This window comes from Mastigoproctus giganteus, chromosome 1, assembly GCF_048544385.1.
Source record: "Mastigoproctus giganteus isolate SK-2022 chromosome 1, ASM4854438v1, whole genome shotgun sequence".
Taxonomy (NCBI): domain Eukaryota; kingdom Metazoa; phylum Arthropoda; class Arachnida; order Uropygi; family Thelyphonidae; genus Mastigoproctus; species Mastigoproctus giganteus.
The window spans coordinates 152,430,249-152,450,739 of NC_143575.1; the positions used below are offsets into that span (position 1 = coordinate 152,430,249).

The window sequence follows — 20,491 nt, forward strand, 5'->3', positions numbered from 1 at the left end:
AATGACTTGAATGAGTACAATGAACAATTGTACAGAGAAATAGAGTGGGGCTAGTAAATCGGAATATCTTATAATGGGGGATTTTAACTTCCCAGATATTGACTGGAACTTGTGGGTTGGGCACTCACACACTAGTCAGACTTTTGTGGATTTATTGGATGATTGTTTTCTGCAGCAGCATGTTCGAGAGGCAACCAGAGAAAGTAATACTCTTGATCTGGTTATCATCAGTGATCATTCATGTATTAGGAATTTGCGGATAAAAGAACCACTAGGTGGCAGTGATCACAGTGTACTGATGTGGAATTTACTTAAAGATATAATTACCATCAGGGGTAAAGGAAAGAGTTTTTGCTTCCGTAAAGGCGAGTACAGTGGTCTCCGACAGTTTTTAAATTCTGTACAGTGGGATAAACTGACGATGTTATCAACAGTAAATTCTAAATTCAACAGTAAATTTTAAGCATTCAAGGAATTAATCGTGGAAGCTACTAAAAGTTTCATACCTATTAAGAAATATTGTTCAAGGTTTAGGCCTAAATGGTTGTCAAATGAACTAATGAGACTCGTAACAGAGAAGAAAAATGCATGGGATGCATATAAATTATCAAGCGACTCAGAAGCCTATGGCAGATATAAGTTAATCTGTAATCAGGTGACAAAGGAGGTTCGGCAGGCGAAGGCAGATTACGAGAAATCCTTGGCAAAAGATGCTAAGAAAAACAGCAAGGATTTCTTTACTTATATAAACTCTAAAAGGAAGGGGATGAATCTGATTGGTCCACTTCTGTATTTTCCATTATTTTACCCTGAACTTCTGTTCCGGGTAAAATAATGGAGTCGCTGGTTAAGGATGCATTGCAGGATCATCTAGACAAGACTGCAGCAATAATTCAGCAATAATTTGTTAAAGGAAAGTCTTGTCTGACAAATTTGATAGGATATTATGATGTGGTTACAAAGGAACTGGATGCAAAAAATAATTTTGATACATATATTTGGATTTCAGGAAAGCTTTTGACACTGTTGCGCATGGACTATTGTACAAATTGGAGCAGAATGGTATTAAGGGTAAGTTGCTACAATGGATAAAAGGATGGTTAAGTGGGAGAAGACAGAGGGTGGTAATCAATGGGTGCTGCTCTTCTTGGATTAATGTTATTAGTGGTGTCCCACAGGGTTCGGTGTTAGGTCCACTGTTGTTTTGTATATTTATCAATGATATTGATGAAGGTATATCAGGCTTAATGTCGAAGTTTGCAAATGATACAAAGGTTGGCAGGGTTGTTAATGACAGTAATGGCAGTGTGCTACTGCAGCAGGATCTAGATAATTTGGGCAGATGGGCTAAGAAGTGGCAACTGAAGTTTAACCTTGACAAATGCAAAGTACTGCATATGGGTAGAAGTATCCCCAGAAAAACGTACCAACTGTGTGGTACTACACTTAAGGTGGTAGAAAATGAAAAAGACCTGGGAGTAGTTGTGCAGTCAGATATGAAGTTTTCTGAGCAATGCAGACAGGCTGTCAGGGCAGGTCATGGGGTTTTGTCAATGATAAATAGGAATTTTGCTAGCAGGGAAAAGGAGGTGATTATCCCTCTGTATAAGGCAATGGTCAGGCCACGCCTTGAGTGGCCTCCAGACCTGCGTACAGGTCTGGAGGCCTCATTTTAGGAAGGATGTAGATTTACTTGAGCGTGTACAGAGAAGGGTAACAAGATTGGTGAGGGGAATGAAGGGATCCTCTTAACAAGAGAGGCTTAAGTTCTGCAAATTGCAGTGGCTGGAGACTAGGCACCTGCGCGGTGATCTGATTGAGGTATATAAGGCCTTGAATGGGTTGAGCACGCTGAATTCTGATGGGATCCTTCCACTTGTTCAGATTACGAACCTAAGGGGGCATAAATTCAAATTAAGAAAAGACAGATGTAGAATAGATGTGCGAAAATTTGCCTTTAGCCAGCGGGTGGTTAATTGCTGGAACAAACTTCCATCTGTCGTTGTGGAAGTTGATAGGTTGAATAAATTTAAGGAGGAACTGGACAGGCATTTGGAGAGAATGGTGTGATGTTTTTTTTTTTTTTTTTTTGTTGGCTGATGCTGCATAAGCTCATACATTCTTCAAACAGGCCTCTGAGGTTGGGTATATTCATACTGTAGATTTTAGTGTTTTGCACCAACCTTACGTAAAAATAAAAACACAAAGGAAACTGGACTTTTAATAACTGTGTTTATAATAACCTGTATTTACAATAAATTTAACTTTACGATAAACTATACATATAAAATATTAAAATCTGCTACATTAAGAACAATAAAATGCATTAAAATATACTAAGTTAAAAGCGATAAAAAACCATAGCTTTCAAAGGCTCCGGCCTTCTTCTTCAGCGGTATTTTCTTATTCTGCAGTACATCTTTAAATATCAGCAGGTTCATGGTACTCATCACGTGTTTCATTCTCACGCGTTCCGTTCTCTTGCGTTGTGGAACCGGAAGTGGCTCGAGCGGGAGTCATACGGAACCGTTCATCCCTTCTGAGGATAGTGGCCTCAAAGAGGGGATGAATCCGCGTACCTCTATCTCTATTAATGTTGATTGTAGAACAGATCCGCAAACTTTCGAGCCACTTACGGTCCCAGAACTTATGCGCCCGATCGGTGATGATAGCATCGTCTGGGGAGATCTGGTGCTGCTTCTCCCAAAAATGTTCGGCCACGGCGGATTTGCCATACTCCGCATTTCTTATTGCCTTAGTGTGTTCCCCCAGACGATCTTTGAGACGGCGTTTTGTTTCCCCTACATAACATTCCCCACAATCCGGGCATCTAATGCTATATACGACCACACTTGTGTTCTCTTTTTGAATGGGGTCCTTAACCTGAGACACGATTGTGTGCAGCCTCCGCCCCGGAAGCTGCACACAACGTGTCTGGTACTTTCTTAGTATTCTAGCTATATGATCAGTCAGACCCGGATAATAGGGAATGTATGCAGTGGATGTTGGTGTAAAAGATTCGCCTCTCCTCTGATTTCCTTTAACATATTTATCTATAATCCTCTGGGGGTAACCACATTTTGCAAGATCCGTCGTGACCCGTTCATACTCTAACTTCCTATCATCGGAGGTACTGCAATGTGATTTTGCTCTATCAACTAATGTTCTTATCACACTGTTCCTATGATGGTTGGTCTGAGCTGAACTGTAGTGCGAATACTGCCCTTTACACATGGATTTCCTGTATACCTTAGTCTTTAGCTGTCGGTCTTCCCTACAGACCAACACATCTAGGAACGGCAAAACTCCTCCTTCTTCTGCCTCCGATGTAAATTGTATGAATGGGGAGAAGCCATTTAAGATGTTCAACACCTGATCTTCACTCCCCTTCCGAATGATAGAAAACGTATCATCTACGTACCTTTTCCAGGGGCGCATAGGGAGAACACTACCATTAAATATTCTGGCCTCGAGCTCCTCCATAGCTAAATTAGCTACAATTGCGCTAATGGGGGAGCCCATGGCTGTACCATTAACCTGCTTATACATAGTGTTGTCAAACACCATAGTGGTGCTTGAGAGGCATAACTCTATTCCTTTCCCAATATCCTCTAGCTCTAGTTGTGTTCTAGTATTTAGGGTGGTGTCCCTCCGTAATGCCATGTGTGCACACCACACCCCATGGTCAATCGGAATACACGTAAATAGCGATTTCACATCGAAAGATATCATGATTTCATTCTCTTCTATGCGTTGGCTTCTAATAAAATTCACAAAATCTTTACTATCTTCAATACTATATTCAGAAAGTCCCACTAATGGAGATAATAATTTGGCTAAGAAACCAGAAAGTGCATAGGTTGGACTGCCTATAAATGAGACTATGGGTCTAAGTGGCACATCTGTTTTATGAATTTTGGGTAAGCCATAAAATCTTGGCATCTGGCTACCTGTAGCATGCAGCATCCAATATTGTTCCTTAGAAATTTTGTTAGATTTAAGCCAACCTTGTACCATTCTGTTCACTTGTCGTTCCAAACTAAGAAGTGGACTTTTCTGAATAACCTTATAGGTTATCTGATCTTCCAATAAATCTAACGCTTTATTTCTATATGTTTCCTTATCAAGAACCACCGTTGCTCTGCCTTTGTCCGCGGGTAGGACTACAATGCTATCATCTTGTTTAAGGCTTCTTAGCGCTAATTTTTGCTTCACATTAAGATTGGAGGGGGCATTTCTAGCTTGACTAAGGATAGCTGCTACTTTTACTCGAATTTCGTTAGCTATAACTTCGGGAAATTTGTTTATAGCCCTTTCCACGCCCATTGCTATTTCTGCAACGGGTAACCTGGGCGGCACCATGGCAAATTTCGGTCCTAAATTTAGAACCTCCAACTGTTCTTTAAAGAACAGTTGGAGGTTCTCACCATGGCAAATTTCATGACAAGTGAACAGAATGATACAAGGTTGGCTTAAATCTAACAAAATTTCTAAGGAACAATATTGGATGCTGCATGCTACAGGTAGCCAGATGCCAAGATTTTATGGCTTACCCAAAATTCATAAAACAGATGTGCCACTTAGACCCATAGTCTCATTTATAGGCAGTCCAACCTATGCACTTTCTGGTTTCTTAGCCAAATTATTATCTCCATTAGTGGGACTTTCTGAATATAGTATTAAAGATAGTAAAGATTTTGTGCATTTTATTAGAAGCCAACGCATAGAAGAGAATGAAATCATGATATCTTTCGACGTGAAATCGCTATTTACGTGTATTCCGATTGACCATGGGGTGTGGTGTGCACACATGGCATTACGGAGGGACACCACCCTAAATACTAGAACACAACTAGAGCTAGAGGATATTGGGAAAGGAATAGAGTTATGCCTCTCAAGCACCACTATGGTGTTTGACAACACTATGTATAAGCAGGTTAATGGTACAGCCATGGGCTCCCCCATTAGCGCAATTGTAGCTAATTTAGCTATGGAGGAGCTCGAGGCCAGAATATTTAATGGTAGTGTTCTCCCTATGCGCCCCTGGAAAAGGTACGTAGATGATACGTTTTCTATCATTCGGAAGGGGAGTGAAGATCAGGTGTTGAACATCTTAAATGGCTTCTCCCCATTCATACAATTTACATCGGAGGCAGAAGAAGGAGGAGTTTTGCCGTTCCTAGATGTGTTGGTCTGTAGGGAAGACCGACAGCTAAAGACTAAGGTATACAGGAAATCCATGTGTAAAGGGCAGTATTCGCACTACAGTTCAGCTCAGACCAACCATCATAGGAACAGTGTGATAAGAACATTAGTTGATAGAGCAAAATCACATTGCAGTACCTCCGATGATAGGAAGTTAGAGTATGAACGGGTCACGACGGATCTTGCAAAATGTGGTTACCCCCAGAGGATTATAGATAAATATGTTAAAGGAAATCAGAGGAGAGGCGAGTCTTTTACACCAACATCCACTGCATACATTCCCTATTATCCGGGTCTGACTGATCATATAGCTAGAATACTAAGAAAGTACCAGACACGTTGTGTGCAGCTTCCGGGGCGGAGGCTGCACACAATCGTGTCTCAGGTTAAGGACCCCATTCAAAAAGAGAACACAAGTGGGGTCGTATATAGCATTAGATGCCCGGATTGTGGGGAATGTTATGTAGGGGAAACAAAACGCCGTCTCAAAGATCGTCTGGGGGAACACACTAAGGCAATAAGAAATGCGGAGTATGGCAAATCCGCCGTGGCCGAACATTTTTGGGAGAAGCAGCACCAGATCTCCCCGGACGATGCTATCATCACCGATCGGGCGCATAAGTTCTGGGACCGTAAGTGGCTCGAGAGTTTGCGGATCTGTTCTACAATCAACATTAATAGAGATAGAGGTACGCGGATTCATCCCCTCTTTGAGGCCACTATCCTCAGAAGGGATGAACGGTTCCGTATGACTCCCGCTCGAGCCACTTCCGGTTCCACAACGCAAGAGAACGGAACGCGTGAGAATGAAACACGTGATGAGTACCATGAACCTGCTGATATTTAAAGATGTACTGCAGAATAAGAAAATACCGCTGAAGAAGAAGGCCGGAGCCTTTGAAAGCTATGGTTTTTTATCGCTTTTAACTTAGTATATTTTAATGCATTTTATTGTTCTTAATGTAGCAGATTTTAATATTTTATATGTATAGTTTATCGTAAAGTTAAATTTATTGTAAATACAGGTTATTATAATTTATTATAAACACAGTTATTAAAAGTCCAGTTTCCTTTGTGTTTTTATTTTTACGTAAGGTTGGTGCAAAACACTAAAATCTACAGTATAAGCTCATACATTTGCTTTCTTGCATCACATGCCACTACTACTACTACTACTACTACTAGTTTTTGAAGAAGAATTTTGTTTTCGGAACCATTATTTTTATATGCTTGATAAATATTTTCTCCTCTTGCTTTGTCTTTCAACAAAAGAATTGTTAGAAGTTCTTCTTTCACCGAATTATCATAAAAAACCATTCAAGCTATTTTGCTGTATCTGTTATGTCTGTGACTCATCAAATTGTAATGAATTGTGAGCACAGATGTGAAGGTCACCATCAGTTGTGACTTTAAATTTTTTGAAATTCGCTCTATACTGCTTTTTATATTGTTAGCAGATAGTTGTAAATCTTTAATCAACAAAATAATGGCCAACCTATTGCTGAAATCTTCAAAAAGGGAACCTGCAGCAGACAACATTGCTTCCTTAACTAGTTCTCCACCCTCGAGTGGGTTTTTTCTTTTTGCAAGAACATAAGCAGTTTTGAAAGATATCATTGCATTTGAAGACTTATCAATATGCTTAGTGAAAAGCGACTGTTGAATTGAAATTTCAGATTTTAATGCATGAACTTTGTTTTTCCTTATAGCAGAGTTATATGGATGGTCTGTGTCAAAGGTTCTGTGATTTGTTTTAAAATGCCTCACAGTGTTATGCTTCTTATATATTACTGCAGAATTACGTCATAATAAACAAACACTTTCCATTACATATGATAAAGCAGAATTGATCTTCCCATTCACTGTTTAAATATGATTTTCCCATTTGTCTTTTTCCCCTCATATTAAGTTACTCTTTGTGGGTTCCACCTAAAAATAAACATATAATTTAAAATTATACTGCGGAATTAGCATTAGTAGAGGCATGCGATGCAAGAAAGCAAGCTTATCCAGCATCAGCCAAAAAAAATCCCCTTCCATTTCATCCCTCCATTCGTTCCAAATGCCTGTCAGGCTCAGCCTTAAATTTATTTAGGCTATCAACTTCCACAACAAAAGATGGAGGTCTGTTCCACAATCAACAACCTGCTGGCTAAAGGCATATTTCCACACATCTGTTCTACAAGTCTTTCCTCAATTTGAATCTATGTCTCCTGAGGTTCTTAATCTGAGCAAGAGGAAGAATTCCATCAGCATTCAGCTTGCTCAACCCATTCAAGGCCTTATACACCTCAATCAGATCACTTCACAGATGCCTGCGACTGTTTAATTAATATCAAAAGTAGCTCGCCACCATGAAAAGTTGGGGACCCCTGCTCTAGGCAATTCGTCATTTTGGGTGGAGTGCAGGCATCTCATTATGCAAAAACCCTATTTCTCCTCTTAAACGATGAAAAGCTGTTGTTGTTGTTATTTGGTTTTTAGGAGCATTAGCAACTAAGGCCATATTGCTCCGGGATATGCGGTGGTCATTCCCTGACCTTTCCGTATTCTCCGTATTTGGTGGTCACGGGCTCGAACCCCGGTCTAATCAAGAAGCGTATACTATGCACTGCTGCTCCTGTCCACCTGGCTGCGGAGGTGCCTGATGAAAAGCACTTCATTGTAAATGGTGTGTTTTTTTCCCCAGTAATCGGATTGTTGGTGCACAAATTGTTTCCACGTGAAGAACTAATCTGAAAGAAATTTTCATCTCCTCCATGCTAACATCTTTTCATGCATTTATTCCTGAGCCAATTTTCACAACTACTTCATATCTTACAGTGGCTGCATAAGTGTTGGTTTTGTTTACAAGCAACTGAAAAAATTCATCAATTGCAAGCATCTGAAAATAACTAATTGGATTATTTCTTTGGGGTGCTGGAACAAGTAGATACTGCTTTTTTTTTTGTTGTAAATGGAAGGGGTTTCATCGGAAGAATTGTCATCTGACAGGTAGAGTTCTAACATCAAAAGGTGCCATTTGAACAGGATTCAGAATCTGTCTCACTCAAATAACATCCAATTTCAGTATCAGATAACTTTAGCTGATTCAGTGTCATCAGTTTCAACATACTGTCCCTCCCTGTTCCTTTTCAGTTCTGATGTCTCAGGCTGTAAATCCATTATAATAACAACCCTTTAGGATAAAATTTTATAGGTAAATACTTTTTACACAAAATTTTATCTACTGATAAAATTTTGTGTAAAAAAAGTATTATATTATCAGTAGATATTATCTACTGATAAAATTTTCTATAAGAATCTTACCATTTCTTCTTGTGGAAAATATGTAACTGGATAAAATAACTTCAACACAAGCAAAGAACATATGAAATTGTGAACTGGGCATGTAGCTTTATAGGGCTCTCTAGACAGTGCAATTGGCACAGAGCAACGTCCTAGTAGTAATGCAAATAACCCATGGTCCAATATGGCGATATCTATCAGTTGTTTATTTGGTGTGCCTCTCCTTTTAGGGCACTCATTTATTGCCTGCGATTGAATGACTGCATATTTGCATTATGGCACAACACTGACCGCTAGGTGGCGCTTAGTAATATACCTTGTGTACCTTGTGCTCCTAATCTTAAGTAATTTAGATGAATTATATTAATTGCCTGAACTTTCAAGTGATCAAGTAACAATCAGTGACTGCCTGTCTACTTGTACATGAAGTTTCAGCAGCGTTGCTCCAGCAAAAGATAAGTATTTTACTAATTTCTCTTTTTGGCTTTGCGACAATGCATTTCTCCAAGATGGATGCTATATTGTACGGTAGTTATTTCTTATACAGCATAATGGCAGTTAGTGTACTCTAGCTAAGTGCTTCGCTGACCAGTAACGTTTCCCTCCCTCTTGCTCCGTTTCGTGTCACCTCCCTGCCTGCGGCAATCTGTCTACAGCAGGAAGTCCCGTAAGCATTTGGAGAAAGCTTTTGTTTGCAGCAGTGAATAACAGGGTTAAATTTTGTGTGAGCGCCGAATATGTAGTTTTCATTTATTTGCTTAATTATGGAAGAAGAGCCTCGTACTAAAAATGCAGATATCTGCAAATTATGCAAAAAGAAAATCAGTAAATTAAACAAAAGTGTAAATATTAAATGCTCGAAATGCAAATTCCAAATCTGCCAGAGCTGCTCAGGCCTTTCCCAATTAAGCCTGAAAAAGCTATCAAGCGCAGCCCGCGCGAAATTTGTGGCATACTGCTGCCGGGAAAAGCCAGCGAATGAACAAGGGAGCCCTTCCCACTCAGTCTTGGCCTCTTCCCCTAAAGTGCTGTTCGACTCCCACTTAACGCCACCTTGCCCACTGCAGCGGAATAGAAGGCGGCACGTCAGTGACAGCGAGGTGTATTCCACCCAGTTTTATGAACAGGTATATCTCGGCCAGCCTGGTAAAGAAAGCCATGTTGACATGCAGGCAATCCGGAACCTCGTTCTTCCGAACTTTATGAAAATGCCTTCACAAGACTCAAACCACTCAGAAGTAAGCATGAAAAACGCCTCTGGAACTGTTCAGACTGTAGACATAACAGGCGATGTGGAAAGCCAAAAACCCGCTCCAGTCCCAAAAAAGCACAACAAGAAGGTAGAAATCCCAAAACCTGAGAGAGAAACTAGATCTCAATCTGAATCCAAGGAACAAACTGAACAAAGGAGCCAGCAGTGCGACTGCGTGCTTCCGTTGTTGCAAATATGGCCACACTACATATACTTGCAAACAAACGGCATCAACCTGTGGTCACTGTTCTGAAAAAGGCCATTATTATAACAACTGCCCAAATAAAAGCACACAACCAGTTTGCACAAATTGTAAAAGCCTAAAAATTAACTCTGCGCACTCCATAAGAGACAGCAAATGCCCAGTGTACCTTAAGGCTAAGAGTTTATACCAGGAAAGACTCGATTATGGGGACACGCCTTAAGGAGTACAACACCACTGAGGTTAAGTTCATACAAATAAACGCACAAAGGGCCAGGGCAGTGGCCGATCAGTTACGACTCAAAGCTGAAGAGGAGAACATTGATGTCTTAATTTTGCAAGAACCATATGCCCACATGAAAATGGTCCGGAGGTACCCCCTAAAATACAAGATCATCCAGGCGGAGGATGAGACTCCCTGGGCAGCCATTGTCATCCGGAATCCAGACATCACAGCTACCAGAATTACCCACCTCTGCACTGCTTGGGCCGCATGTGCTCACATTGTTACCGCCATGGGAGCCCTTTATGTTGTGGCCCTGTACTGCCGCCCAGGTGAGGACATCACCTTCGTTATAAATTACCTTTACACGGTAATCAACACCTTTCCAAACTCGAGAATAATCATTGGCGCAGATGCCAACTGCAGATCCCCAGTGTGGCACAGTCACACACCTGATCGACCGGGCACAAGGAACGGTCAAAAACTAGAGGAGTTCCTGGCAAACGCACTAGTAACGGTATTAAACCTCCCACACAACCTGCCGACCTTCTGCAATACGTTGTGGGAGTCAACTATAGATGTCACCATGGCCTCCAGAAACATAGCCAGCAATATTACTGGGTGGTCGGTCCAAGATGCCTGGACCACCTCTGACCACCGTGCCATAACCTTCCAGCTTAACCGCTCACTAACTAGGAACCCAGTACCAAGACAAATACAGCACAGGTACGCTGTTCAGAAAGCAAACTGGGACACCTTCCAGACTGAAATCTCAGTTGCCTTACAGGAACATAATGCCGAACTCCAGACCACTAGCAACCCGAAACTCCTTCAGCGAAAGACAACAGCCCTCATCACTCAGGCCTGTGAAGCTGCAATACCTAGGAAACACCCAGCCCCGGGTGCAGTGCCATGGTGGAACCGGGACTTGCAGCACCTTAGAAAGGAAACTCATATCTGACGCAAGGCTTTTCAAAGGGCCCGAAGATCTTGGCCAGCTGCAGAAGTGGAGGCCTTACGGCAGCGTTACAGAGAAGCGAGAAATGCCTACACCGCGCAGATACGTCACTGCAAACAGGAGACTTGGCAGCGATTGGTCACAACTACTGGCAATAACGATCCCTGGGGGGTGGTCTACAAGATCACCACAAACAAGTTCCCTCGGGGGGAGGTTGTCGCTACTACTAGAACTCCACAAGGTGCCATGACTACAAACTGGGAAAGCACCATAAACAATATTCTTGACGTGGTCTTTCAACCACCGGCTGAATCACAGACTGATGATCAGAAGAAAATGTGCCAAGATAATGCGACCTACAATAACCAAGCAATGGAAATGCCTTTCACCAGGGAGGAGCTAACTGCAGCAGCATCAACTATCAGAGGAAATAAATGCCCAGGGCCAGACCTGCTAGAACCAGAAATTGTTAAAAAGACAGTAGAACATACCCCTGACCTGATGCTAAATCTTTACAACAAATGCCTCCAGACAGGAGCCTTTCCAACATCTTGGAAGGTTGCCAATGTTAAACTTATCCTAAAAAATCCTTCCAAGTCGCCTATCCTCCCAGACTCTTACAGGCCTATAGCCTTGCTCTCCGTGGTCAGCAAGCTCTTCGAGCGCCTATTACATGCTCGTCTCCAACATCACTACAATACTGCAGGACTAGCAACGCCCAACCAGTTCGGCTTTCGACAGGGTCATTCTGCTATAGATGCCCACCAGCACCTCCTGGAGAAAGTGGAGAACTGCAACAGAAAATACTTCTTGGTGATCTCTGTGGACTTCGCTGGGGCATTCGACACACTTTGGTGGCCGAGCGTCCTGGCCAGACTCAGAGCTGCAAATCTTCCCAGTAACCTCTATCAGACCTTACAGAACTACCTATCCAACAGATTCATAGTAGTGAATGCGCCCTATCAGACCCTCTCTAGAAGCATCCACCGGGGCTGCCCGCAGGGTTCGGTCCTGGGACCATTCCTATGGAACATCGTGTTGGACACCTTCCTCGTCTCGGACCTCGGAGAAGTGGATGCTCAAGCATTTGCCGATGACCTCATTCTCTCCGTCTCGGCGAACTCAAGGGCAAAACTGGAAGAATCTGCAAACCTGGCCTTGGAGCTACTGCAGAACTGGGCAAAACAGAATCACCTGAGAATATCACCAGAAAAAACCAACTCAGCCTTGCTGAAAGGGAACTTGGACCTACGACGGCCTCCTCAAATTAAGATAAACCAGAGGACAATAAAATTCTCCAAACAACTCAAGTATCTAGGGGTCATCCTTGACCACAACCTATCCTTCAAAGACCACCTACAAAACATCCGAACCAAGATTAGGAAATATGCTGCCCTCGTTGCTAGGGTGGCTCAAAGGGACTGAGGCCTTGGCCGGCGTACGCTACATATCTTCTACAAAGCCATATTCATACCTATCATCACATATGCCTCTGGCGTATGGTATCACAAGGCTACTACCGCAGTCAACCGACGTATCATCAACTCAACCCAAAGGTCGATTCTACTATTTACTTCTTGTGCCTGCAGCACGGTGAGCACCCACGCTTTATAGGTCTTGACCGGAGTCCTCCCCCTTGATCTGGAGATTGTGGGCAAAGGTTTACTTTACCATCTTGCAAAGGGCACCTCAAGGACCTGTCTCGGACATACAACTGACCCAGCAAATAACCGCACCGCTGAAAAGAAGAGGCTCTACGCTCACCTGCTGCAGGTGTGGCAAGAGAGATGGACAAACTCCCATACAGGGGAGATAACCAGAAAGTTTATACCTGACGTCGGCAGGGTCTACCCTAAGTTCCCAACGTGGTTCTCACCTGGACTCCATGCAGCATACCTTCTCACCGGACATGGTGCCATCAATGCCAAACTTTGCCTTTTGGGAATTGAAGAGGACCCTACCTGTGTTTGTGGTGGTCTAGAGAGCTGGCAACATCTAATGTATGATTGCCAGCTTTATGACGACCTCCGCAACATCTTAATAACAAAGATCTTATATTGTCCTAGAGGACGGGAACACAACATACTGGAAACAAAACAAGAGTACCTGGCTTTCTCCTGCTACGCCCAAGAGCTGTTCGCAAGAAGACTAGTGCTCGCTGCAATCGAGCAGAACTGAACCCTATACATGACAACCAGGAATAACAACTGAACCTACTTAATAAAGGACAAGAACTGACTTGACTAAACTGGACGGGACCTTGTCCCATGAGTGATATCCCAAATGGGAACACCAATGCCACTGAAGACCAACTGCAGCTTGCTGCTCGCCATCTTGGCTCTCAAACCATGCTCCCTTGCATGGTCCTATCTTTTCCTATCTCCCCCGGCAGGGGGAGAGGACGGTATCTTCCGTCCCCTCACCTCCTTGCCACTCCCCTCTTCGCCTGGTGGGGCATGGGCCTGCCCCGCCGATTATCTGGGGTCGCCTTCTCTATCGTCCCCATATTTCTGTCTTTTCCCCCCAGCCTTCTGTCTCCCCCCACCTCTACCTAATACGCAAGTGTACCCCACATAACTTAAAATTTAATAATGACTAAATTTAATTCCGTTCACAGTAAACTCATTTGGCCTTTCTACACAATTTTCTTAACCCCCACTGAGCGAAAATTTCATTTTATTATATATATATATAAATTTTTTTTTTTTTTAAGGTCCTAGCCACTGAAATCTCAGGAAATTAGGTGGCAGGACCTGCCAGAGTAAATATTTCAATACTAGTGTACCTGGTCTGCCTCCACGAGGCATAGTGTGGACAACGTTAGGCCCCAGCAGGGGTCTAGCGGCTAAATGGCCAGAAGAACAACGATACACAACACTACACTCATACAATATCCATACACTTTTAAATCTCTGGCCTTTACAGTGAACTGTTACACCCACAATGAAAGCAACGCGGAGATGGGGGAAACCCCTGGTGCCGTTAGACACGAACACACTATACACTATGGCACAACACTTTCGGTATGTTCTGGCAGCGGATGTGTATTCTTGTGCATGAATTGGCCTTGTTTAAAGAACTGATCTCAATAAAATTTTTACTCCTCCGTGCTAACAGTTTTCCATTCATTTATTCAGGAGCAGGTTTTCACACCTTCACATCTAATGCTGTGTAAGTGTTGTTTTTGTTTGCAAGCAGCTCAAAATAACTAATCGGAATATTTCTCTGGGTTGCTGGAACAAGTGGGCATTGGTTTTTAGTAAATGGAAGGGATTTCATCTGTGAAGACTCATCACTGCAAGTAGCACTGGCATCTGTTGTTTGTAGCATTCTAACGTCGTCAAAAAAATTCAACGTCAAGATGCATATGAATGAGATTCAGAATCCACATTACTTGAATAGAATTCTATTTCAGTATCAGATGACATATCATAAAGAGCTAATTCAATGCCATCAGCTTCAATGTACTGTCCATTCCTTTTATGTTGCCTGTAAATAAACAGGAACAGACACAATTTGGCCTCAGTAGCCCTTGTGTCGCTAAGCTCTATACCAACAACAACATTCCTCTGTCTAGAGGGCACTAAACTTGATAAAATAATTTCAACATAAGCAAATAACAAATGAAACTGTGAACCAAGTATAAAGTTTTTATAGTGCCCTCTAGACAGTGCAATTGATGCTAAGCAAAATCTGAGCCATAATGTAAATTGCCCATGGTTTTCAGTATGCTGATATCACTCAGTTGTTCCTTTTACAGTGCTCATTTATTGACTACAATTTGAATGGATGCATTAGGGCACAAAAATTGCAGTTTGTTTTGATACAAATTTGCATTTGGGCAGCAAACAGGTTAACAGATGCCAGATGTGCAAATGTATACATCTTTCATTTAGGCAGCTCCTATTCCCATATAGCATCTGTAAGATTCTAGCAACAGGTATCTAATTCTGCCATAGAGCTTTGATTTTGCCAACTAAATGTGAGCAACAAAATATAGATGATCATATTTTGTATGCCATACACCACATGAGAATATGCGTTTCAATGTGTGAATCAATGACCTTGAAAGTTCTAAAAAATGCATTATTATTATTATTATTATCATTGGCTTTTCTCTTTTATTTTCACTATTTTTTAATTGGGTTTTGAAAATCATGATTAATAGATAATTTTTCAATTCAGTAAAAAAGTTAAAAATTTATTTTTTTAATTAAAACAAAATGATTATCACAGGTGTCATATGAGTGTCTGTTAAAATTGAGGATGCAAGTCATGAAAGGTTAAGTGGATGGAAACTGAAATCCTGTGACCCACTAAATGCATAGAATGACAAGTCAGTCCTCAGTTACCAATCTATATCTTAGATCATATAGTTTTTGTTATTTTAATATAAATGAATTTTTTTTTTTTAAATAGCTTTTGCTTTTGCCATTTTTTTTGCATTTTTTTATATTAACCCCACCGATGAGACAGCAGTATGGCCATATTTTGAAAATTAGTAAGCAGGACAACTTGAAACAAAATGTATAGTGTAGCATTTTTTCCTTCAAAAAGTAAAATAAAAATATAAAATTACAATTAAAATAAATTTTTTAATCAATCAATCAATCAATTATAGTATTTATTTATTATATGATTTCACTAGTTTTAAAATTTCTTCTCTTTCCAAAGATTTTAAAATAGTTTTTAAATTCTGAACAGGATATGTTTTAGTTTTCTTTCACCATAAGTTTGGTTTCTAAATTTTCTAATAAAAGACGGTTTCTCTCTTACCACCAAGCAGTTTTTCCAAGAAATTTTGAGAAAAATTGCACCCAGTTTTTATCAACATGCATTTTCTTTTCTTTGTTACTTCAAATTAATACGTTATACATGTAATTTAAAACAACAAAGAGAAAAAAGATTTCTCAGTTCTGATTTTTCTCTTGTTATTAGTGATGGTTTTCACAATATGAGATATGAATAAATGATGCATTCATACTACCTGGGTAGCAGAAATGATGGAAGGGCCATACCCATACATAAACAACCTCTTTCATACTCTTAGACATTCATTCAAGAAATATTTTTCAAGTCTGCATGTATTTTTCACTTTGTCAGGTTGTATAAAAAATTGAATTTTTTATTTATTTTTTTTATTTTTTCGTCATTGAGACTACATGTGGACTAAATTAATACAGAATCTGAAGTAATATTTATTATATCAATATGTGAAATTAATATGAAAGATATATGTTTTTCTATTTTCGATTTTTCAGTTACATATGTATTCCAAATGAGTGGAGATGATGCAGGCACCTCTTTGTTACCAGGAGCATATATGGCTGCCTCAGATATGGAGGAAACAAATTGTATATCTTATCCACCAATGGAAGAAATACCCAATTCTCATCTTGTTACTATTAACATTGAAAGCATCCAAAGTGAATGTGATGAACAGTTTAGTACCACTGAAGTGCACAAAACTGATTTCATTTGCAACTCACTTCAACATGTAAGTAATGTGTGTATGTATTTGTTCAACAAATAAATATGTATTCTTTATATATGCTACCAGACTCACACAGGTCATTAAACCAGATTGGATTAATGTAAATACAGTAGTGGTCATGTAATTAAAATTAAAATGTTATTATAGCAATGTTTCAAGAATAGTTAGCTTGTTTCTGTCATTAGAGAATCATTATTTCAGAGTTGTACACATCTGTATTTAACAGTATTTAATAATTTAAATTGATACCAAGGTACCATTGAAATCTAAAAATGTAAATTTTTTGATGAGGAATGTATAATTGTTCTTGGAACATCAGTTGGATATGTGTAACTTTCATTTCACATTGAAATTCTAGTAAAAATGCTGTTTACTTGGGAGTCATTAATTCTTACAAGGTGTTTCCCTTGTAAGAATCATTAAGAATCATCAGTGCATTAAGTGGAAAACCTAATTTGCTTATACAGAATGAAGCTATACTCTACTTATGCAGTAATGTTTTGTTGAGTAAGTAAATTCATAATTAATTTATTTAATTCTGTCACTGGAAATACGAGATGGTATTTTTTCCCCCATATTCTTTGGTGAAGAATATGGAAAATATTTTAGAATATGGGTATGTTTCCCCCTTCCCCATATTTTATGTCGAAGCTGTTTTGTTCCCCAGATTTGAATGGGGGGGGGAGAATGGTAATCCCCTAGTGTAACACTAGGGGATTACCTAATTCCTAAAATGATACATATGAACTAAAGCTTTTGGGAAAAGTGCATATTCCTTATCAAAACTCAATAGATATCACAACCATCTCCTGCTAGACTCTAATTCATGTGAATGTCTTCAAAGAACTGAAAAAAAAAAAAAAAAAAAAAAATCATAGTACAGTTTTTAAACACTACTATGCACAGTCTTTAAAAAAATAACCGTTGCATCATTGGGCTCAAAATAAGGGGAAAAAACTACACATTTAGATCGTTCCACCTGATATTATTAAATTTAAACAAGTCCAGTTTTTATCAGCTGGAAGTGTAAAATTTGTGGTGAAGGTAAAAAAAAAAGCCTGCACGAGAAGCACGCAAAAGTTAAATGAAATTTACCGGTAAAAGTACTTTGCCGTAACGGCATTTGTATTGTTGCTCACTCAGTAAACATGCAGTTTACTGAGCAAACACGCTCAGTAAACAATCTCAGTTTACTGAAATTGAATCCCATGGGAGATTGAAACCCTCCAGAAGTGGAGGGGGTAATCTGACCTTTTTTTCTTTAGAATCACTGGTGGACTAGTGGATAATTTGTTTATTAAGAAAAAAAAAAAAAAAGGGAAAGGAAGCCCACACGAGAAGCACGGCAAACTTCAAAAAAGTTTACCAGTGAAACTATGTTATGAACATTTTTTTTACGACATCAGAACTTCCAGTATGACTCTCTTCGTGATTCAATTAGTGATTCTAAATAAAAAAGGTCAGGTTACCCCCCCTTACTTCGGGAGGGTTTAAAGCTCCCGTGCGATTCAACTTCTAATCCAGACTGATAACACCGTCTGTTTACCGAACGAGCAACAATACAAATGCTGTTACGGCAAAGTACTTTTGCTGCAATTCTCTACAAATAATATAAAATCCAATATGCTAAAAGTGCTGATAACTTTAAAAAGACTTGCATGTAAAACAACTTAATCACTAAATTGTTTTAAAAACAATTTACAATTATTAATATTATTATTGGTCTATATGCAAATTAAAATGAACTATCTGTATTGCTGATTAGGAATACAAAACAGTAGCATTCAAAATGTGATTAGTATTCAAAACAGTAGCATTAAAAATACATTTAGTATTCAAAATACGAGTTAATAAAAATAAAACAACTAAAAACATGTATGTGAACTAATTGTACCCATGATTTCAGATTTCAGCTAATAGAGCACTTGCTGTAAGTATATATTTTAGAGTTGAAGTTAAATAAATTAAAAGTATGTAATTATATTTTCACAGCTAATTAAGTCCCTGCCCTGAATATCTGAAAAATAAAAAATAAACTCAGTAACTGTGAAAAAGACATTTACTTTTTCTGGAATACATCTGAAACAGGGGATAAAAATATGAAAAAATAAAAGCCAAGGCAAGAAAATAGTAAAATACAGTGGCGAGAAGAGAAGTACAGTCAGTCCTCAAATAGCACATGTTTACACTACACGAATTTGATCATACACAATTTATAAATAGGGGAATGATATCTTATGTAACACGAACCGAATTCGCTTATGCACGATTCGCCTTTGTGTTTACAAGAAATGGCAGTCGAATGCAGAATCACCCCAACTGAACGCAACACGATAGCAATGAAGAGAAGATTCTGAAAATGTATTTGTTTTTTATATCAGTGAAGGGGAAACACATTTCACCATAATAACGTAAAAACGAACAATTCCAGCTATCGGTATTATCGCAAATGCAATTAGATCGAGTTTACTACCAGTTTATAACAGATTCCACTAGCAGAAACGAAACTGGAATTTTATTGTTTTATGGTAGTAACCCCTAGAAATGTGAGGTGTTAATAGTGTATCTCTGCCTTTAGGGTGTTGTTTATTCAGTTGCTACATGCGCGCAGCTTTGTTTATATGTATCAAGCGTGCCTCCTCGTTTTGTAATTGTGCTTTATTCCCTAAAAATGAGTAAAATACTTAAAAGGTGTGAAAAGGAAGCGTCCTCTGCAGATTCAGAGCGAAAAAGAAAAGCAATACTGTATCGATAAACAGAGGTGGACTGGGTCAAAAATTCTTACCCGCAAAAATTTATAGTGGTCTCATACTATGGTTAATGGCCAAAATCACACTGGCCTCCGGCCCACCGGGGTTTTTCCCGGTAAGGCTTATGGCCAGTCCGCCTCTATCGATAGAGAAAAAATATGAAATTGTGAAATGCTTTGAGCGAAATGAAAGATCATGTGATATTGCATGTGCTACAGACCTAAATGAGGCAACGCCGAGAATTAAGAATGCAGAGAAAATAAAAACAACTTTCATAGCAGGAACAACTCAAAGTGTAATTAAAATCCATTAGATTAAGACACAAAGAAGTGGAAGAGATGGAACGGCTGTCATCTGTTTGGATAGAAAATCAAACAAAAAACAAGTTTGTTTATGATAGAAGCAAAAGCATTAGCAATATTTTATTACGTAATAGTCGTAATAAAATACTTACGTATTTTATTACGATTATTTATTGTATTTGGTAATGTTTTGGTTACAAATGTGTGTTCAATCTTGGGTGGTTGGCCCCGAACCCTATTTTTCCCATAGGTCCTGTTGTTTATATTGCATGATTTTGCATTGCACGAGGGTTTCTAGGAACACAACTATCATGCTATACGAGGACTGACTGTATTCTTTTTTGAAATTTTATTTTCAGTTGTCATAAAGTAATGCAAGCAAAAAGAATAATAGCTACATATTTGGAACAATCATGTGAACATTAGAAGCTAGCCTCTAAAAGACAAAATGAAGTTTCGCTAACAAAACACCAGATTCCTGAAAATTCTAAAGGGATCTATCTGGCTTTTACTATTATTATTAGTGGTGGCAAATAATGCAAGAAGCAAGCTTATAGAGCCTCAGCAAAAAAAAAAACTATCCATCTCACCAGTCCATCCTCCCCAAGAATTTTTCTAGTTCTGCTTTAATTTTATTGAAATTACACACTTCCACAACAGATGGAAGATTGTTCCAACAATCAGCCAACCACTGGTTGAAGGCAGACTTCTGCACATCTATCCTACAACCATCTTTCCTCAATTTGAATTTATGTTCCTTCATATGTGTAGTCTCAGCAAGAAGTAGAATATCATCCATTATTAGTTTACTCAATCC

At 39.5% G+C, this 20,491-nt stretch overlaps 1 protein-coding gene across 1 annotated transcript in view; it reads left to right on the plus strand.

The window, feature by feature from the left end:
* LOC150091201 (uncharacterized) overlaps positions 1-20,491 on the plus strand; it is a 205,526-nt gene that overhangs the window by 20,500 nt on the left and 164,535 nt on the right. Inside the window, exon 2 of the mRNA XM_090382766.1 lies at positions 16,390-16,625. Coding sequence (XP_090238892.1) covers positions 16,407-16,625 — 219 coding nt within the window. The 5' untranslated portion in view covers positions 16,390-16,406. The remainder of the gene's footprint in view (positions 1-16,389; positions 16,626-20,491) is intronic.